Raw genomic sequence first — 23,061 nt, forward strand, 5'->3', positions numbered from 1 at the left:
TCCCCTTGTCCTGCTGATGTGACCAATCCTTAAAAAGAGCAATAATGTGTTTCTCCTTATCTCATTAGAAAATTCCCATTTGGCTTCCCCTGAAATGGTATGTATTTTTTTATTGATTATATATATAATATATTGGTGTGATAAATGGTATATTATTGCTAAAGCACTTATCACAGAAGTCTGGGATAGCTGCACTTCAAAATGCAGAAAGAAAAAAATGCATAAAAAATGATGAATGAAAGCGATCAGAGCCTGCAGCAGTATTAAAATGAAACATGGTGTGTACAGTGTAAATGCACATGACTAATTTTTGTCAGAGATTATCGATGTTTATTTTCTTATGTTTGTGCTGTACATGTATGTGTGGCTGGGGGTTTGTGGGTGTACGATGGCATACTGTAAGTACATATTGTACTGTATTTGTCATTGATATTCTTTGGTCTTAGCTGTAGTATCACACTGGTTTACTGTGTACCAAATGGATGTTTTTTTTTAAATGTTTGTTTTTATTTAATGTTCTGTTTTATAGCTTGCACAGACGTTTCGGTTGTTCAAAGATGTTCTTTCGACCTCAAAAGCTTTTTTAACTTCTGATTCCTATATTTTCTTCTCCCATCCCACCGCGAAAATCATTCCTAAATGGATTATTTGGATACTCTAGATGGATTTCCTACTAAATCGATGTAAATCCATCTCTTTTAGTCCTTTTAGGGCTTTGAATTCATGACCTTTTACACTGTAGAGACGATGAAATTTAAAGTTTGAATAAAAAAATATAGTCTAAAGCCTGAGGTGTATTCTTTGGTCAGCACTCCACTGATGGACTATAAAGTGAAGGATGGCTCATATTGAACACACTCTCAGCAGCGTTTAAAGAGCCCTGTGGCATCTCTGGCCCCTGACCTCTGAAAAATTGCCTGGTTTGCTCTGGAGAGCCTGTAAAATATGAGAGAAAGTGACGTGGTGCGGAGTTGGAGGGGATTCGGTGATCTTCGGGCATCCTGACTGACACTGTATGTCCTGAGGAGCAACAAACAGACAAACAAGCAATCAGAAAAGATGGAGCGAATACACCAGCCCACATTTATTACTGTCACTCAACAGGGTCACTCTATTTCTCTTTCCTCCCTCCCCACATCACAAGGATTGATTCTTTTCCTACGGAAAACATTCTCCTGCACTGAGATTCCCTCCAGTCTGACTGCTGCTGAATTCTCCTGGTGACGGCGAACTGCCATGAAACGCCACCTGGGCTTTGGAAAGTCTTTTATCTTTTGAGAGCTTATTTTAAAAGTAAATCTAATGGTTAGCGAAAAATGGTTTAGCATTACTCACAATAAAGCATAGCCTGACAAGCCAGACCCACATCAAGATGTTGGGTCTGGGAACACACCATTGGCAGGGCTCAATCCGAGGCGCAGGATAATTCCCTCTGCACCCAATGATAGCGCTACAACCAACCAGAGCGCTATCAGTGGTGACAACAATCACAAGCGGGTTGTGGCTGAGTCCCATGTGTTTTCCCACCAGCGGAGCTAGTTGATAGATTAAACTTTTGCCGTATCCAGCCAGCAAAACTCCGAACAGATCTTCCTTTTTTAAGAATAACTTCAGTGCCGTAACGTTCTTTGTTAGCATGGAAGTAGCAGGGAATTCATGCGGAACCGTCACAACTCTGCCATAATTATGTTAAGCCCGCCCACCGACTCTATACACAATGGCCCTCATTTATCAATCTTGCGTACACCAATTTTCCAGCGTACACCTGGCGTACACCCAAAACCACGGTGACTTTGAGAATAATCAATATGGACGTTGGCGTACGGCACGCTCAAATCCTACACCAGCTCAGGAGGTGGTGTACGCACGTTTTGAGTTAGTGCGAAAATGCGCAAAAAAACAATTCCTAACACCACAAAACGCACTGACAAAGATATGCTATATTATGACCCACTGTAAAAAAAACAACAACAACAACAACAAATAAAGCCCTATTCGCACGGGATAAGTATTATCTGGGGACCTCGTGTGATTTAGAAATGACTCCCCCACATCTGAATTTTGCGTGGCGCATTCGCACAGGATAAGCTGTGATTTTACTCGAATTTACTGACTTATCTCCCGGATATGATGTTACTTGAAAATGTTTTTTCGTTATATAGCTGTATGAAATTATAAACAGTCGTATCGATATCATTTTGATTGTTTTATAGTAGGCCTAATACAAATAATTTCGTATAATAACAATATACGACGGAAGATTCAGTTTCAAAGCTAATGTAAAAGTGCCCATTTAAGCGAGTTGTCGTTGTACTGTTCTGTTTTTGTGTTTTTCATTAAGAATAATATTAAACACACCATTCAAGCAATTACTCCCAAATTGTGCTCATTCTAAAGTGAAAGTAGTAGCCTATAATCCGCGCGGCCGCACGGGAAGTCATAACGGTGCGCATTATATGCAGCCTAGCTCCATTCTTCGTGAAAGATAAAGATAGAAATGCGCACAGGACACAAAAACCTTGCAAAAATTATATACGATCCGCCTAATCCCGGCCAAATAGATGCCGATTCGCACGTGACTAATATTATCACAGGACCTCGGTATTTGGCGAAATATGGTAGGTCATTTGCGGGGGAATTTTTACTTTACATATTACAGACATGGCCGATTTGCACAGGATTAAGATCACAGACATTCTCTGCGATTATTAGCTACACATCACCAGAGGTCCCCACATATACTAGCCTAATCCCGTGCGAATAGGGAAGTAATTATAAACTTAAGTGTTTATTTTTGTGCAACATGGACTTCAATGTTTAATTTGTGTGACTTTACCAAAGCATTTGATATGTATTCCTCCAGTTACGATGTGCGCTTTACCTGACGTTGGTTAGGCCCGACAGCTGCGCACGGACTGGGACTGAACATAATTCAGACTGACAAAATAATAAAAATGACATTCTTCTTCTTTTAAATAATAATAAAATAAATAATAATAATAACGAAATTCTTCTTCTAAATAACAAAAAGCATCATTAATAATACAAATCATAATAATAATAAGAATCTAACAAATTGTCATGCAATTATAGTAATGTGAATGAATGGTACTCCACATCACATCATAATCACTATTGTACACCCCAATACATGTGATGTGATACGAAATTAAATGCTAATTATTTCAAAACACGTGCTGTAAAATAATTAATTGTGATAGGTAATTTCATCCAAACAGCTATTTAAACTGGATTTCCACCGTACACCGTACGTTTTTGTGGGCGCTTTTAATCCCACTCTTTAAACTCCCAAATAAAACAATTTTGTTTTTTTTCCACTTCCCTGGTGATGGTCTCGATCTCCACGTCAGAGAAGTTCCGCTTCTTTGCCGTCTTTCGAGTGTCCATGGCGTAAAATGTGGGCGTGGGGGAGGCAGAGACTTGAATATATAGGGGTGTGTTATTCTAATGACGATTGTTTTCAGCCGCAGCATTTATCAAGGGCAGGTATTGCGTACGCCTGGATTTCAGAGGTGCGCACAGCTTCATAAATCAGGCGGTGAGAGGAGTGTAAGCATAATCTTACGCCAATATATACGCCCGTTTCTACGCAAGATTGATAAATGAGGGCCAATGTGATTTGCCTGACTAGAGTTTGGTTTTTCAAGCTCGCAAGCCAAAGGAGAGTTGCTAGACGACCCTGGCTGCAAATCACATTTGCTGCCGCTATAGTGCGTCTAGATTTCTATGCTAAATAAAGCTGGGCATGAAAATCACACTATCCAAATAGCTTTTTAGGCTACTTTTTTAGGTAATGTAGGTAGTATTCAATTCCTTATGGGTAAAATTTACATTTACATTTACGCATTTGGCAGACGCTTTTATCCAAAGCGACTTACAGTGCCCTTATTACAGGGACAATCCCCCTGGAGCAACATGGAGTAAAGTGCCTTGCTCAAGGACACACTGGTGGTGACCGCTGGGATCGAACCAGCAACCTTCTGCGTGTCAGTTCCATGGTTTTACCCACTGGACCACCATTAAGTGAATGGCTCAAAAAATTAAGTTCTGTTCAACTTGGAAATGCTGTACACCACTTAATGGACTTAAAATGCATAACCAAATATTTAGTTATTGCAAAGGACAATTTCATTATTCTTATTTGAGCTGAAATGTGACCTAGACACATTTTTGTGAGAGTATTTGCCTTGACAATAGCTGTTTACATCCATCCACCTATTTTTAGGCACATTTTGGGATATCGCATAAAAAAACCCTGAATGGAAATGCCAAGATGCGCATAAAAATTCTAAAAAATGCTCATTAAACACTTATGCGGTCAATTGAGTCGGAACAAAAAAATGGATCTGATAAGAAAACGTGCATAAACTACAATGGAAACACATTTACCGAATAAATTCCTCAATGCGCATACGTTAGTATTTGGTTCCCTTTTTTTTTGTTTTTTTTGTTTTTTTTTTTGAGAATCAAATAATAGGTTCTAGGAATGTTCTTTTTAGGTTTTATTATTTTTTGCAACTATAAAAATAATGTTCAAGATTCAAGAGTTTTATTTGTCACATACACAGTTATATACACAATATACAACTGGCAGTGAAATGTAAACAGGTCCGCTCCATGGACAGTGCAAATAACAGTTACAAGAAATTAAAATAGAAATAGAATAAAATTAGAATAAAAAGTATTAACATAAGTAGAATTATAAATAAATCAAGTAAAAGATAAAAATAGGAAATAAGATAAAAATAAAAATATAAAAATTAAAATATAAAAATATAAAAAAAAATATATATATTTTTTCAGTTTCCAGAACATTGCAGGGTGGTTATTTTTAAATAACCCAAAAATAACTTATACATAATGTTCCTTAATGGTTTTTCTTTTAGGTTATAGGTTAGGTTAGGTTTTGCAACCATAAAATAACGTTCCCAGAATGTTGTAAGGTTGTTATTTTTAAATAACCTAAAAATAAATTATACATAACGTTCCCTTTTAGGTCATTAGTTAGCAACCATAAAATAACGTTCCCAGAACATTGGGGGTTGTTATTTTTTAATTAACCTAAAAATAACTTAAACAGAACGTTCTTTAATGGTTATTTTTCGGTTATTTTGCAACCATAAAATAATGTTCCGATAACGTTGCAGGGTTGTTATTTTATATAACCCCAAAATAACTTATACATAACGTTCCGTAATGTTTTTTTAGGTCATTATTTTGCTACCATAAAATAACGTTCCCAGAACGTTGCAGAGTTGTTATATTTAAATAACCTAAAAAAAATGTACAAAGAATGCTCCCTAATAGTTATTTTTAGGTTATTATTTAATAACCATGTAAAATATCCTTCCAGTTAAAACGTTGCAGATCTATACTTGAATGTGCCATATTTCTTATTGTTATTTATTGCCAGTGTATCAGGAAGTGACGATTTTGTTCTCTTCGGCTCACTGCATGGAAACAGTGTTTGATGCAGTATTCCCATATTGCGCACAAGTTAAATTCGTAACTTTGGAAGGAAACGTAGCAAATGATTTACAAAATAATACAATGCATCATGAAATCTAAAATTGTGGCATGTAGCTTTTCTCCAATTTTGTAATTACTTTAAAAAAGGTCATTTTTGATGGTTTTGTGAAGTCGGTTGCCCTCGATTATTGACACATTTGATCTTCTGCCTCTGTCCGGATTTGGTCTAGCCTATTTTTTTACAAGAAATTAATAGATTTTTTAGTATAGTAATTTTATTTCATTATTCAATTCTATAATAGATGCATTGAATTTTCATTGTCAGGCCAATGCATTGCAATACACTGATGCATTTTTAACAACATTACTACCTCCAAATACCAAGACCAGTGTAGGGCGCTTCATTTTTAGAGTCTAAATTGCTCTTGTAATACTTTGCAGCTAACAATAGCTATAAGTCTATGTTCCAGCATTCATCTGGAATCAAATAGAGGCTGATTGTGTAACAAAATCATTCATTTCTCTTTACCACGAAATGGGTCAATATCTTTCAAACAATCAATCCGCACTGCAGGTTTCTCAGTGTGAGCAAGCCGTCTTATTGTGGTTTCATACAGTTCGCACAATTATAAAATTTGGCCTTTGTGCTTTTAAAGGCGAGGTGTTCGAGTCAGGACATCGATCAACTGATGTGACTGAAAGAGGTGGACAGAAAACAAATTCGGGGAAAAATAGCAGCAAAATGGTCTTGTTGTTGATGTTTCAGAACATCAACACATAGACGTTCACATTTACCAGAATTATGAAATGACAAGTGTCGTCCTCTCAGCGGTTTCTATGGCAATATTATCAATGCAGAAATGAATCTGCAGCAGTCATGTGGTACAGTGGTCACATGATACAAGTGGGAGCTCTCAGAAAATTCCCAGTTTACAAGCTGTGAGTTCTACGAGGACATGAACGCCTTTTTTATCGTAATCTCATAATTACAATACTTACAACATGGCGTGAACGCACCTTTACATCTCACAATTCTGACTTTTTTTCTTAGAATTCTGTTTATATCTTGCAATTCTGTTTTTTTATATCTATAAAAACAAAAGGAATGGCAACTTTTTATCTCAAAATTAAAAAAAATTCTCACAATTGTACGTTTATATCTCACAATCCTGACTTTTTTTTTAAAGTTGCGAGTTAAAGTCCCCATGAAATCAAAGTTTTTCGGCATTTAGTATCAATATGTTAGTCTTACTGTTATCTATAAGCTAGTGTGCTCCAAAACAATCACAAAATTCATATTTTAGAAGATATAAGCTTTCAAAATGTACAGTCTCCCACTTCCGCCAATATGGATCAGTGATTTTGATGACATCACTCTGCACTTCAGCTTCTCATCAGATTTTCTGTTCAATCCTCTCTAGAATCTGAAGCGTCCCGCCCCATACATTATAAACAGACGCTGAAGCTGCGGCTAAAATCGGTCACTTGTTCGCACATTTACTATTTTCTACATGGTGAATGGCACATAGTATAGGTTTCACATTAGTGTCACACGAACCGCCGCTATGGTCCAAAGACACGATAGCACAGAGCGGATCATATGCGCAAGTCGGCGCAGACCAAAAAACATATGGGACCCTTTTGAATTCTGCACAGAATGCTATTTTAAAGCGATATGGAGGAGATTAGGAGGAGGAAACTGTGGCTTTACCGAGCTCAACAGCTCTGGCCGAACTTTGATATAAACTAAACGCTTTTGGATATTTTAAAAAGGGGGAGGAGCTGTTCGATATGTCCCGCCCTGTCTTCCTGTTTCAGTGGAAATTACATCAACACATTGAATAATGCTGCGCGTTTCAAGGCACTTAAGTGGGCCTTTAACATCTTGCAATTCTGATTTTTTTCTTAGAATTGCGAGATATGAATTGGAAAAAAAAAAGGTTTTATGTTTTTATTCCATGGTGGAAACAAGCTTCCATATCAATCTTACCCCAATCGCATCTGAAAACTCTCTCCGCTGTCCTCCCTCTTTCCTGTCAATGTTCTGTGTGGCGTCTCGCTGGTCTCCCACTGGACTGTGTCTTAACCGTGGTTGAAAAGGACAATAGAGGCATTCATACCGATTTTGTAGGGCTGACAGACTGTAGCTATTGTACAGGTCTTTATGATTTGTTAACGGTTTGAGTTTCCGTTCCCCATGGCTGCCCTGCATCTGAGTTCCTCTGTAACCTCTTACTTGTGCCACTCTCCGGATCACCACCCTGTGTCTGGCTGCGGTTGGCAGGCCATTGGAAGGCAATGATGACCCAAGGTGGGCCGCCTTAGCCAGGTGCCCATGGTTCCATTCGAGTTTTTGTCCAGATAACTCTTTCCGAAAAGCTTCAGGACTCTTTGTTTCATGGTTTGCCGCGACAAATCCGGCGCACCGCCAGGCTTTGGTTTCCACTGTCATTTGCTCGTGAGACGTTTCCGGAATCCACTCTATCATTGGCAGAATCCCGCTTACCTCTACAATATGTAGTTGCATTGAGTTCTCACTGACAATATTTTGTCTCTGGGTCTTTGAATCACTAGATACTCTGGGATTTATGGGTACACAGCTCGGGTCTGGTGCACTTGATCTCTCACTGGTAATGTTCACATCCAGGTTGGCAGATTTAGAAGGGACACGAGTGATTTGTGATGCTTTCCATCTTGAGTTTGCTCTGTCTGATGCATCATTTGCTTTAGATACACATGACCTGGGCTGAGCAAATAAATGAGGGGACAAAATGAAGTTCTTCTCATCCAAGTAACTGCATTTGTGCCTAACCTTTTGTTTAGCCTCCCGGTATCGATGAAATGCATCTGTTTAAAAATAAAAAGTGAAAAATATGTATTAAAAAACTATTTAAAAAATTTGGGGTTGATATGATCTTTAAAATGTTTTAGAAAGAAGTATTTTATGCTTTGTGGAAATCATGATAAAATAACTAAAGTATTGGGACACCCCTCCAAATCATTGAATTCAGATGTTCCGATCACTTCCATGGCCACAGGTGTATAAAATCAAGCACCCATGCAGACGCTTCTACAAACATTTGTGAAAGAATGGGTCGCTCTCAGGAGCTCAGAGAATTCAAGCGTGGTACCGTGATAGGTTGCCACCAGTGCAATAAGTCCATTCATGAAATTTCCTTACTACTAAATATTCCACGGTCATCTGTTAGTGGTATTATAACAAAGTGGAAGCAATTGGGAACAACAGCAACTCAGCCACGAAGTGGTAGGCCGCGTAAAATCACAGAGTGAGGTCAGCGCATGCTGAGGCAATTCTCTGTCTGGCAATCCGATGGATGAGTCTGGGTTTGGTGGTTGCCAGGAGAACGGTATTTGCCTGACTGCATTGTACCAAGTGTAAAGTTTGGTGGAGGGGGGGGGGGGTTATGGTATGGGGTTGTTTTTCAGGGGTTGGGCTTGGCCCCTTAGTTCCAGTGAACTCTTAATGCTTCAGCATTCCAAGACATTTTGGACAATTTCATGCTCCCAACTCAGCTTGGAGCGCCAAAGTCACGTGATTTCAGCAGTTTGGCGGTTTGACACACGATCTGAATCATGATTCAACACGCTGATTCATAACGCTCCGAAGCTTCATGAAGCAGTGTTTTAAAATCGGCCATCACTATGCAAGTCATTATTTAGTTTTTTTTGGCGCACTAAAAATATTCTTGTTGCTTTATGATATTAATATTGAACCACTGTACTCACATTACCTGATTTAAATATGTTTTTAGTACATTAATGGATCTTGAGAGAGGAAATGTCATTGCTGGCTATGCAGGCCTCACTGAGCCATCGGATTTCAACAAAAATATCTTAATTTGTGTTCCGAAGATGAACGGAGGTCTTACGGGTGTGGAACGGCAGAGGGTGAGTAATAAATGACATTATTTTCATTTTTGGGTGAACTAACCCTTTAAGGCTGGATCTAAACAGCGTCATATTGATTCCATACCTGCATTGAGAAAATGAAATGTTATGTCTGCTTTGAGAACAAGAATGCATCCTCACCGGACATTTGGGTAAATATAAATGTTATTGTTTAGTCTGTTTAACATGTTTATATCTCTAACATAAGTGTTAAACACGCCCTCTGTCTTGCTCTTTGGTCTTTGGACGTCCACAGGGCTGCATTACAAATGCTGTGAAGTCTGAGCCCTGTTAGGCCGATGATTAATCACAGGTCCGGTTTTTTAAATGTCAGGTCTGAGCCCAGCGTGGCCCGCCTCTGATCGATGTCCCACTCTACGGCTATCGTTCAGAAAGCTGCTCTGACGCTGTGGGACTCAGAATGACTCACCATTTGCTCCAGAGAAGGTGAGTGGTGAAGGGTTTAAATGCAAATGTGTTCAACTTCTGGAGAGCGGGGAGAGATATATTGAGGTCCATAATCTGAGAACACTAATGAAAAGCTTACATTTCCCATTCTTTTTTTCATTTTAATATGACATATTTAACATTACAAATTAAAACGCTGAATTTTTTTTAATGAATTTTAGTGTTTTAGTATTTGTTTTGTCCCTCTTTTGCTTTAATAGCACTTGAGCTCAATGAACTCCACAAGTTAAACCTGATGATCATCCAGCATGATTTGAAAATTATCCCCCAAAAATTGCCTGATTTTGCAGTGTCAGACGCATACCTGGGTGGGTCAGCATACTTTGTTGATCCTGGAATAATATTCCTGTCCGAAAATGTAATCCTAACCATATCCCTACCCCTAAACCTAGCCCCCACCCCACAAGTTATCCCTAAAATCAGAGGGAAAGGATAGGTGAAAAACTGATGTAGAACCCTGCTGTAAACTTGACAAAAACTGTAAACTCATCCCTCAAATCTGATTGGTTGATTGGAATGTTGATCCATGTTGATCAGGTTCTTTAACACTGGTTCTTTATTGACATGTATGATTCCACAAATAAACTTTAACATCCATATAACCTTTTACATGATTACACAAAAGGTTTAAACTAAGAAGAAAAAAATTGTTCTTTTTTAAGAACTCTTCACTAAAAGGTTCTTTGGGGGACCAAAAATGGTTCTTCTGTGGCATTCAATGCAAAAACTTTTGAAACCTTTATTTTTAAGTGATTGGAAGCAATAAATAAGGCTGACTCTGACATATTTCGTCTTTGTTTTATGTCATAGCTTTTTTTAAATAAAAACAAATGTAGTGAGACTGGAGTAAACAACATCTGGCTGATATTTTCTCCTTTGAGACCTATATGTAATATGAATATGATTTTTGTTTTTTTTTGCAGAAAATTTTTAGAAGATACCAAATATTGGAGTTTGGGAAAATATCCAAGATAAGCACTATTCTACGCTTAAATTTTCCTTATTGGCTGTTTTCACACACAAATCATGATTTATTAATAAGCCAAGTTAAATGAAATATTTTCAATGCAACAACACATGCAAAAATCACCCACACAGTAACCTTAGAAACAACTAATTTAAGCAGATTTATTTACTTGGAGAAGTAGAATTTGAATAGGTAAGTAATTATTTCTAATTAACAATAAAAAATGGCCTAAAATTGCATCCTGTTGGCTACACAGCTTGCAATTGATAAGAACACCGGCCTCACCTTAGGCTACGTTTAATCCGGATAGATTTAATCCTTCATGAATCCTGATAGATTTGAAAACTGAGTTTTCGTTTCAAAACGCTCTCCGTCCACACTAACATTTTCCAAAAGTTTCTCATCCACACTGAAACGTAAGTAAACGCCAAATTCCACTTACTGCGCATGTGTAAAACTTCATAGAAGCTCACTGAGATGATACAGACATCATAAAGTTATCACACAATTCTTCTGGCAGGATCATTTTATTTAGCAAAATATCTCACCATTCACTGATGCGTCCAGGTTGCATTCGGTCAACCATTAGTTGGGTCTAAAACGCAACTCCACTCGTGTTTTGCCACAGGACAACAAATGCAAGTACATTTTCTGTCGTCCTTGCAGGACTGTGATATAAAGGGAATGGGAGATGAGACTCTGATTGGTTTATTGCACGTAAAGCCCAAAACACATCCATAACTCATTAAAGGGTTAGTTCACCCAAAAATGAAAATTCTGTCATTAATTACTTACCCTCATGTCGTTCGACACCCGTAAGACCTCCGTTCATCTTCGGTACACAAATGAAGATATTTTAGTTTAAATCTGATGGCTCTGAAAGGCCTCCATTGGCACAATGCACGGTACACTCTCAAGACCCTTAAAAGGTACTAAAGACGTCGTTACAAAGTCCATCTCACTACAGTGGTTCTACAATAACTTTATGGAGTGACGAGAATAGTTTTTGTGCACAAAAAAACCCTAAATAACGACTTATATAGTGATGACGATTTCAAAACACGGCATCATGAAGCTTCGAAGCGTTATGAATCAGTGAGTCGATTCAGCGGTTTGAATCGCCAAATTTCAGCAGTTTGGCGGTTTGACACGCGATCCGAATCATGATTCGACTCACTGATTCATAACGCTTCGAAGCTTCATGAGGCCGTGTTTTGAAATCTGCTTGAAATCTGAAATCAATTCTTGAAATCTGGTGAACTAACCCTTTAAGAGAATAGGGACAATGCACCGGGGCGCCAACCATTTTTCCCATCGTTAAACTAGCAAAAGTGGATTCGGCCCTAAGTGCACATGCGCTTAGATTGTTAAAACAGGGCCCTTAGTTTTAGCATTTGGTAAAGCATGCTGGGTAATAGAAATCCCAGCCCGGTTTCAGTTAAATGGAAGTTTGTCTAAAATAAAAGAAACAAGTTCAACAAACTCAAAATAATGAAACAATTCAGATTATTTAAAATTAGGGCTGGGTATTGACACAAATTTCACAATTCAATTCGAAAGACATATTTCGTCTTTGTTTTATGTCATAGCTTTTTTTAAATAAAAACAAATGTAGTGAGACTGGAGTAAACAACATCTGGCTGATATTTTCTCCTTTGAGACCTATATGTAATATGAATATGATTTTTGTTTTTTTTTGCAGAAAATTTTTAGAAGATACCAAATATTGGAGTTTGGGAAAATATCCAAGATAAGCACTATTCTACGCTTAAATTTTCCTTATTGGCTGTTTTCACACACAAATCATGATTTATTAATAAGCCAAGTTAAATGAAATATTTTCAATGCAACAACACATGCAAAAATCACCCACACAGTAACCTTAGAAACAACTAATTTAAGCAGATTTATTTACTTGGAGAAGTAGAATTTGAATAGGTAAGTAATTATTTCTAATTAACAATAAAAAATGGCCTAAAATTGCATCCTGTTGGCTACACAGCTTGCAATTGATAAGAACACCGGCCTCACCTTAGGCTACGTTTAATCCGGATATATTTAATCCTTCATGAATCCTGATAGATTTGAAAAATGAGTTTTCGTTTCAAAAAGATATTTTAGTTTAAATCTGATGGCTCTGAAAGGCCTCCATTGGCACAATGCACGGTACACTCTCAAGACCCTTAAAAGGTACTAAAGACGTCGTTACAAAGTCCATCTCACTACAGTGGTTCTACAATAACTTTATGGAGTGACGAGAATAGTTTTTGTGCACAAAAAAACCCTAAATAACGACTTATATAGTGATGACGATTTCAAAACACGGCATCATGAAGCTTCGAAGCGTTATGAATCAGTGAGTCGATTCAGCGGTTTGAATCGCCAAATTTCAGCAGTTTGGCGGTTTGACACGCGATCCGAATCATGATTCGACTCACTGATTCATAACGCTTCGAAGCTTCATGAGGCCGTGTTTTGAAATCGTCATCACTATATAAGTCGTTATTTAGGGGTTTTTTTGCACACAAAAACTATTCTCGTCGCTTCATAAAGTTATTGTAGAACCCCTGTAGTGAGATGGACTATGTAACAACGTCTTTAGTACCTTTTAAGGGTCTTGAGAGTGTACCGTGCATTGTGCAATGGAGGCCTTTCAGAGCCATCAGATTTCAACTAAAATATCTTCATTTGTGTTCTGAAGATGAACGGTCTTACGGGTGTCGCACGACATGAGGGTAAGTAATTAATGACAGAATTTTCATTTTTGGGTGAACTAACCCTTTAAGAGAATAGGGACAATGCACCGGGGCGCCAACCATTTTTCCCATCGTTAAACTAGCAAAAGTGGATTCGGCCCTAAGTGCACATGCGCTTAGATTGTTAAAACAGGGCCCTTAGTTTTAGCATTTGGTAAAGCATGCTGGGTAATAGAAATCCCAGCCCGGTTTCAGTTAAATGGAAGTTTGTCTAAAATAAAAGAAACAAGTTCAACAAACTCAAAATAATGAAACAATTCAGATTATTTAAAATTAGGGCTGGGTATTGACACAAATTTCACAATTCAATTCGATTTCGATTCACAAGCTTTCGATTCGATTTTCGATTCAATATCGATTATTTTGGATGTATATCAGGTACAATACATGGCAAATTTTCTCAAGGAAAACAAATCTCTGAACTAATGTTGTAAACTATGGGAGTCAGTTGGTACTACATTAACCTACTAATATTGAAGGTAAAAATGAACTGATCCGTATACAAACACTTAAATTACACTCAATGATGTTTTTTTTTATAAAGTTATAATATGAACTTTACAATTACATAATTATATTTCTACTCCAATTCGTTTTTTTTTTTAATATAAACATTTAAATGGTGACTGTCATAAAAACTTGCCAGATTTATTCATACATAGCCATGCATTAAATAAGAACATTAAAAATGACAATGAATAGCCTATGTAATATGGTGCATAAAATCAGCAAAATGTTCATCTCTAGAGTTATTTTTCTTAGCTGACTAACGAGTTTATGGACTCTGGATGTTTTTTCTGAGGTAAATGTGACGTTACATGACATTGTTTACAAGTCGTTTTACTTGACACTGATTGAGCTATTCTATGTGACGATACGGATTTCGGGTATCTTTTAACACACTTTCAGATGCTCATTCATGTTTATTTCGCGCTGTTACTGCTTTTAAGGTGGAAGAGAAGATCAGTTCATGTGCGCTCCGCACTGCGGCTTCTCTTGAGCAGAGCTGTGGCAAAGCGATCTCGCGCCACAACGCCAAAACGGTATTTATTTTTTTGAATTTCGTAAAAAAAATGGACGTAATTTGAAATCCTAGACTTTGTTTCATATCAATAGTAATAAAGCACAAAGATTATTGTGATTTATTGGATCCAGTTCATTCATCAACTGAAACAGGATGACTAATCGATTCTTGGGATTTAAGAATCAATATTGTTTCGTAAAAGTGAGAATCGATTCAAATCGAGAAATCTATATTTTTTACCCAGCCCTACTTAAAATGTGTCAGTTTTGTTAACTCAAAATAAAAAGAAAGTTCTAAATACTCGTACAAGTTATTTGGATTGAACTCATTTGTTTAATTTAAGTTTACCCTACTTACACCAATGAATAATTTTGAGCATAAGGGTTCACAGTGAATGATGAACGATGACAGGATTCTGCACATGCGCACATTAGAAATTCAGTGTGAGAACCTCTTAAATATGCAAAATTATTAGTGAATAGGCATGGTACCATTAAAGTGGCACTCTTTTATTTTTGAAAGAAAAAAGATTAAAAAATTTTTTTTCAAAAGAGTTAATTGCAATGAGTTGGGTTGGTAATGGTATCAGTTACCATAATTGTATATGGTTTGAGCACATGTGACTCAATATCAGAGTGGTGTTGTGAGTGAAGGGCCATCTACAGTAATAGTCAGCGGCAGTCCTGACTCATATGGTTGAAATCTGACATGAGACTGCTTGAAGTTGCTCTGAAAAAATGTAATGCTTTGTTAATTTAAAATAATAGGGACAGGTGGAACAGAGAGCAGATGTAAAACTGTGAAATTGCTGTGGGTATGAAGCTGGTCCTAAAGTCACCATGAAATCAAAACTGATAATTTGATGGAATATTGCAGTAATGTTATAAATGATTTATCCATACACATTATTTTAATTGCCCTTGTAATGTTTAATCAAAATAACTTCCCCTCCCTCTTGCAGCGACATCTCTTCTCTGGCCCTGTCCCAAATGGTACCCTAAACCCTCACGGTCTTCCTCTGAGTCTGCACTTTCACGACGTAATGTCGCTTTGACTGCCGGGAAGAAGTCCGCTGCGTAGTCCGCACTAGTGCAGACTCGGCAGAAGTGTGCATCAAGGGCGCATATCGACCTCAAAGGGGGGGCTCGCGAGCACCCTTCTGAGACCTTAAATGACAAATGGGACTCTCTGCGGTCTCGTGGACTTAATGGACACAAGACCAAAAGTGCACATGAAGTGTGCCATTTGGGACAGGGCCTCTGATGACGTGTTTACTGGCTTAAGGGCGGGACAACATGTCAATCACATGAGATCAACCAATAGCAAACCAAAACCATCCAATCAATTTCCAATGAATAAAATTAATTCCCCATCTAGTTCTTGTACAAGAAACCGTTTCACTCGGATGTACAGTAAGGGCCCTATCATACACCCATCGCAATGCGGCACCAGGTGCGACACAAGTGTTTTTCGCTAGTTTCAGCCTGACAGTTATCATTTTTACGTCCTGCTCCACATAAATAGCAAATGCATTTGTGCCCATTGTTGGCGCGTTGCTATTTTGAGGCAACTGAAATAGACTACTATTTTTTTTGTTATTTAAAGATCACGTTAGTGCCTATAGGTGGGTGCACAATGTGCGCACACTCTGCTAATTACACACACAGGGATGCGCAGCAGCTCACAAACATTTTTAAATATGATTAAATTAAAAGATTAAAATGTAAAAGATTATTATTTTGTACATAAATATAAAAATGCCTACATGTCATAATGGCTAGTCATTGCATGTTTCAGAATTAGCCTACCTATTTGCAGTAATGACGAGCAAGCAGGTGTGGCGTCACTGGACAAGCAGGTCCGTTTCCTCACTAGAGAAGTGTTCATTCTTTCCGCTCGCAAATTCCACCATGTAAATAGCGAATCTGCCCTGATGCAAGCGGAACTGGCTTTTTAAAGGTCCTGTTCTTCGTGATCCCATTTTTCAAACTTTAGTTAGTGTGTAATGTTGCTGTTAGAGCATAAATAATACCTGTAAAATTATAAAGCTCAAAGTTCAATGCCAAGCAAGATATTTTATTTAACAGAAGTTCCCTTTCAAAGCCTACAGCGAACTGCCGGTTTGGTTTGGACTACATCTCTGTACATCCTGCTTTAATGACGTCAGTAGAGCAGTTGGTTGACTAACCTCCGCCCACAAGAATACGCAAAAAAGGGGGCGTGGTCTTGTTGCTCCCGCGTGGAGAAGAGGAAGTGTTGCGTTTGTATAGTTTGTTTGTCGCCATGTCGTCGAGACGCTGTTATTTTCATCCCTGAGTCAAATCACCTTTGTTTGGCTTTCCCAGGGACGCTGTACTTAGAGATCATTGAGCGCATGCATCTCCGTTATGGTAAGAGGTGTGACCTTTCCGGGCAACATGCGCTAAGCTGCTGTCGAATCACAACACGGGAACCGCTGGCACAATCAGAACTCGTTACGTATTTCTGAATGAGGGACTTCAGGCCGTTTTTAGGACAGTGAAAACAGCGGTATACAGATAAGTAAATTGTGTGAAAAATACTGTTTTTTTACACGCGAAACATGAGCACATGTTATATTGCACACTGTAAACACAATCAAAGCTTCAAAAAAACACAAAAAACGGGACCTTTAAGGGAATGGGACTCTGATTGGTTTATTGCACGTTGTGCCCAAAACACATCCATGACTAGGGCTGCACAATATATCGAAATTATCGAAATATCGCAAATGTACATATCGCAATATGCATATCGCAACGGCACACAATATCTGAATGATTTTAATAAAAAATCAACATTGTGAAAAGAGTACGTTTTAGGTCGACGCATATAGCAGGGAATAGAGACGGAATAGATACGACTGTTACTTACGTGATTTGCTTGACCGAATGCGTGTCAATAGGATCCTTGCATTAGGTCTTAAAGTGACAGCCTGCTAATACAGTAAACCTGTCGCTGTCTGTCAAACAACAACAAAAAAAGAGAGAAAATCACTCAGTGCTCTTGGCTGAATAACCTTAAATAGCTTTATTATGTATCAGTGTGTATATTTAATTCATGTGAAGACTACTGTTTTTAGTTAAGTTTTACGTTGATATAACTATATATAATAACTATATATTACCAAGTCAAAGACTTTTTGGTATTTAAATATTGGCATTACATTTTTTTAATTATGATTGTCAGATTTGTGACATAAATTTTTGCTAAAACGCTGCTGGTCACTTTCAGAAGTTGTAGCGATGCTTTCTTTTCCCAGAAATAATGTGAAATACATAAATGGTATCAATCTCAGTTTTTAAATAATTTTTTTATATAATTTAAATAGATTTTACACACTTAAAGCAATATCGTATCGCATATCGAATATTGCATTATTTAACAAGGTATTGCATATCGCATTTTTCTTCAATATCGCAATGCCCCCCATGACTCATTAAGAGAACAGGAACTCTTTTAGACCATTTGCCTAACTAGCAAAAGTGGATTCGGACATCTCGTGCGCTTTATACCATGCGCTCAGATCGTTAAAATAGGGCCCTACTTCACAAAAGGGAAGAAAAGACTATCGCAACTTCAGCTTCATACCGACTTTATTAAGTGCAGTCAAATACCAGAAAATCTGACCATTTAGGATTTTTAGGATACATCTTTCTTTCAGCAGGGAAATTGAGCTGTGTGTCTGATAGCTGTTCTATTGCTTTTGTTATACATAATGTGGAATCCTGCTAGTATTCTCTTTTTATTATGTTTTTTTTTTTTTATGTAACCAGATGAAGTTACATTAATTTTGTATCTGATTGCGAAATGCCACGTCTGCTTTAGCAACTAGTAAATTCTCATCTTCCACTCAAACAAACAGAAATAACCAGTCAAAACATTTGCAAATTAAGCATCTGGCCTCATGTCTCTATGTGTAGAGAAACCTCTACATGCTGAGTGATTGGCAGGAAGTCGCTCTTTTCAGTCTCGATACACACTGTGAGGTGATTTTGAGGCACGCTGGGTAGCAAGCTAGACTCGGTGGCAAACAAATGTTTGCGCCACACATAATAGATGCCTCCAGATCCCCGCAAGGAATTTCCCATAGCAGCAGGTGAAAGCAACAGTGTAATTAGACAGAGGTTGCACAAGGCTGCAAACATTCGCCCATTATTTCCTCTCCTCTCCTGTTGCTTGAACTAAACCATGTTTAAGGGAACTCTGTGGGACTGTCACTCAAGACTCTGATTAGCCATTTCAGAGAGTGTATTGATTTTTCTTTGGCAGCATTTTACTCCTACCAACCAGATTCATTACGATGCAAGCCATAAATCGCTCACTAAGGGGGCTTTAACACAACACGGTTTTCTACTAAAAACTGAAAACTTAAGTTTTGTAGGGCTGGGTTTTGGCACAAATTTCACAATTCGATTCGATTTCGGTTCAATTCGATTCTTTAGTGATTGTTTTGAATGTATACCACATGGAAGCAGGCCCACTACATTACTATAATGTTGAAGGTGGCTCAAATTAACTGATTTGTATACAAACACTTAATTAACACTCAAGGAAGTTTTATAATAATAAAGTTATAATACTAACTTTACAATTAGCCTACATGATTATATTTCTACTCCAATTCTGGTTTTTTTTAACATTTAAATGGTGGTTGTCAACTTGAGGGCTTTATTCAAACATGCATTATACATTGAAGAACATTATATTATAAATATTATATATACAAATTATATTGAATATGTAATGTGCATATATTTATATGCTCCTCTCTAGAGTAAATTTTTCTAGCTGACTAACGAGTTGGTTAGGATTAGGGTTATATTTTCTGAGGTAAATGTGACGTTACAAGACATTGTTTACAAGCTGTTTTATTGACGTCTTTCCGCGCTTGAAACGAGAGATTACACGTTTTTGTACTCTATCTTTTAACATACCTTCAGTTCAGATGTTCATTCATGTTTATTTTGAGCTGTTACTGGTATTAAAGCGGAGGAGATGATCAGTTCACGTGCGCCTTCGCGCTGCCGCTTCTCTTGAACTATCTTTCACGACAGCGCCAAAGCGGTATTTATTTTTTGAATTTCGTAGTAAAATTTTAATTTGAGATTTTGTGTCATATCAAAAGTAATAAGGCACAAAGCTTATTGCGATTTATTGGATGGGAGGCATGCTACAATGTTCCATTCATTCATCAACTGAAAACTAGACTAATCATTTCTTGGGACTTAAGAGAATCAATTCGAGAAATCTATATTTTTACCCAGCCCTAGCATTTTGGCTATTCATTTTTGGGGACTGAAAACACAAACTTTTGAAAACGGGTTTTTAAATCTATCTTTTTTAAAAGTAAAAAAAAAACGATACGTTATAGTCTCTGTGTAAACTATACTGTAAAATTGTTAATTAGTTAGACTTACTTAAAAAAAAGCATGCAAACCAATTGTCTTGAAAAAACCAAGTAAAGTGAAATAGGAATAGTATGTTGTGCCAACAAAAGCTTAGTTCGTATAGTTCACTTACACAAGAGTTCCAGTAACTGTAGAGAGTATTTGATCTTTTACTTTAGATTTACTCTTGACTTGGTATAGCTACCATTGTTGTTACCATTGTTGTGTTTTGTATGCTGAATGTTGAAGTCTGTGTGTGACTCAAGCTTGATCAACTGCGAGATGTTTGTTACAAACATAGAGGGATTATATCAAGCCAATTAAAAGTTTCACAGGTGTTTATGACGTAAGTGTTAGCACTAAAATTGTAAACGATCATTATACGACAAAGGGAAATATTATAGGTTTATTTTAAAAGGAGACCTAATTTCAGACTAAATCATTAACTATAGTTAATAGTAAGGTCAACTTTTAGAAGCAACCCATTTATTACTTTGCTTTCTTTGAAACCAAATAACTGATTTCTTGTTGCATCACTGCATCAATAGGAACAGAGTTATATGAATGTTCCAAGTTCCCAACCAAAGTGAACACTGATCACCATAATGGTGAGGGTGTTTTTTTTGGCTTGACAAAATGCCACTCAAACCAATCAATTAATCTTAACTTGGGTTTTCTGAGTAAACAAGGAATAGTATGTGAATAGTACAGATTACTAGATTTTTACAATTAAGAAATTAAGTAAAGTTAACTAAAAAGTGTTAGTTAGAATCATTGTTGGATTTTACAGTGTACAAAAATGTGAATTTGTAAAAACAGTGAGTGACGTCATGCGAATGCGTATGACGTGTTCAGTCTATAAACGCTTAGTGTTTCTTTACAAAGTCACATCACCAACTATTGGCCTGGCACCGTAATTTTTTGTCGTTTTCGCGTTGCCGTCTGCATGCAAAAAAACGCAAAGGAAAAACGTTTTAATTTTTAGTACATCGTTGTCATGTAAACATACCCTGAATATGAATGGGTTTAATTGCTTACCGTTGATTCCGCTATCCGTAACGGAACATTCCCAAGCACAGCACAGATTCCACTTCTCATCTTTTCTGTGGAAACATTGTCAATGAAATGCATAAAAGACCAGAATTTTATAAATACGCCTTTTAAATGTGTTTTTATGTTGAAAATACACTTGTTGAAAAACTTTGAAAATCTAAAGATTGAAGTACAATTTCTCTAATAATCACATTCGACCAATAAACATTTGGAGATTGTAAAACTTCTGTAAATTAGTAACTGAGAATGTTATGACAGACACAACATTATACATAATTACATATAATATACTGTATATACATATATAAAGTTACTAAGTTAATATGATATTCTATTAAATAATTTATTTTAATAATTTAAATATAATTTGAATATATAATTCCTGTTGTATGATATGATAACATCAAATTCATCTAAAACAAACTCATCCAAGTTATACTATTCACAGTCATTTATATCTCATTAATGACAGTTATTACTGGGCAAAAGCTACTAAAACGCTATCTTTTAGCATTAAAATGTGATTTTTTTTTTAGATTTGCTAACTGAACTGAACTGAGTGAAGTCAGAAATGAAACTTTATTTCCACAGAAAGGACTGACAGGACACAACAGCAACTGTGTTGTATTCAACATAATAGTTGGTGTTGAATTGCTTCTGATGTGATGGAAACAGGCAAAACAATAGAAGCTCTTTACTATTGCAAACAACATGAGTTCCTGCTAGTAAGTAGTCAAATGAATCAAGCATACAATGCTAACAGATTGGCTGTGAATGTCCCTGCAGCTCATCAAATCTCTCATCTTATAGCCCAGGACCAATGAGTCATGGAAGTCTATAATTATTCCTGGCTATTGTTTTCCATTACCGACACCTCATATCAGCCCTACTCACAACACAAGCCACCTTTAACATCTCTAAAGCACACTTTTTGTGAAAGCGTAATGCACAAGCGGGATAAAGTAGTCATTTTCTCTGTTATAGCCCTGCTCAATGCAGCATACAAAACTGAAATGGCTTGTTTTGATGGTGTGAAAACTCTTAATTCCTCTAGTAGATTGTATTGTACAGAGGCACTGAGAGAGCCAATACAGCTGCTTCCATCCCAGAGTAAAAGACAAAAAAAAAAGGTGAGCATGAGATATAGATAGATAGATAGATAGATAGATAGATAGATAGATAGATAGATAGATAGATAGATAGATAGATAGATAGATAGATAGATAGATAGATAGATAGATAGATAGATAGATAGATAGATAGATAGATAGATAGATAGATAGATAGATAGATAGATAGATAGATAGATAGATAGATAGATAGATAGATAGATAGATAGATAGATAGAAGTCTTCTGAAGTCATAGAGGTTTGGAATGACATATGGATGATTAAATGATGGCAGAATTATAGTTTTTGTCTGAACCATCCATTTATATTATTCAACATGCTAACCAAATTAAGTAATTAAAAAGTTTAATATGTAGAAAGCATTATAGTCGAATCAAACTAATAACTGTACCTTTTACTCTTCTGTTTATTTTCCGTGAGCTGCATATTGCCGCACGTTTGTCTTGTGGTCTCTTCTGAATGGGTTCACACCCAATGCTATAATTACACACAAGAGACGCAACAGTAACCAGGAACTCGGACACACTTCAGTAAGTGGTCAAGCTGACGTACTGTATGACAGCAGCTCGGGCTGAAATCTTCCCTCTGCCAAACACAAACGAGATGTTTATCTAAAGTCATTTTTGCTTGTTATTGGTATGGTGGAATTGGATCATCGAAGGTGAGCAGCAAAGACATTGGTTAATAAAGTGAGATTAAATGCATAAGTATATTTGTGTAATTTAATTGTTGCAGGTTTGCGTAATATTATTTAATATTTATTATGTTTGCATGTCACTGTTTTTATTCATTTTGAGGAATACTAAATCTACGGAAGCTTGTTTCTGCGATTCTGACTTTTTAACACACAATTGCG

The 23,061-nt window shown here is 36.9% G+C and overlaps 1 protein-coding gene across 1 annotated transcript; it reads right to left on the reverse strand.

The window, feature by feature from the left end:
- Window positions 1–772: 772 nt before the first annotated feature.
- LOC307119310 (uncharacterized protein) lies at window positions 773–22,706 on the reverse strand. Its single transcript, XM_079805518.1, has 4 exons — window positions 22,597–22,706; window positions 21,061–21,125; window positions 7,481–8,337; window positions 773–1,020 (listed from the first exon to the last, which is right to left on the reverse strand). Exons 1-4 carry the CDS (start codon window positions 22,629–22,631, stop codon window positions 871–873), a joined length of 1,107 nt encoding a protein of 368 aa, XP_079661644.1. The 5' UTR covers window positions 22,632–22,706; the 3' UTR covers window positions 773–870.
- Window positions 22,707–23,061: the final 355 nt, after the last annotated feature.

The sequence above is a fragment of the Gobio gobio genome (genome assembly GCF_949357685.1).
Source record: "Gobio gobio genome assembly, chromosome: 23".
NCBI classification, from domain to species: domain Eukaryota; kingdom Metazoa; phylum Chordata; class Actinopteri; order Cypriniformes; family Gobionidae; genus Gobio; species Gobio gobio.

What these genes read in the sequence shown, in the direction of transcription:
- LOC307119310 (XM_079805518.1), bottom strand. Translation starts at nt 22,631, where the DNA reads ATGCAGCTCACGGAAAATAAACAGAAGAGTAAAAG. An exon ending in AATAAACAGAAGAGTAAAAG is followed by an intron (nt 21,126 to 22,596) that starts GTACAGTTATTA and finishes ATGTTTCCACAG; the next exon opens with AAAAGATGAGAAGTGGAATC. An exon ending in AGTTTTCAGATGCGATTGGG is followed by an intron (nt 1,021 to 7,480) that starts GTAAGATTGATA and finishes GTTGCTCCTCAG; the next exon opens with GACATACAGTGTCAGTCAGG.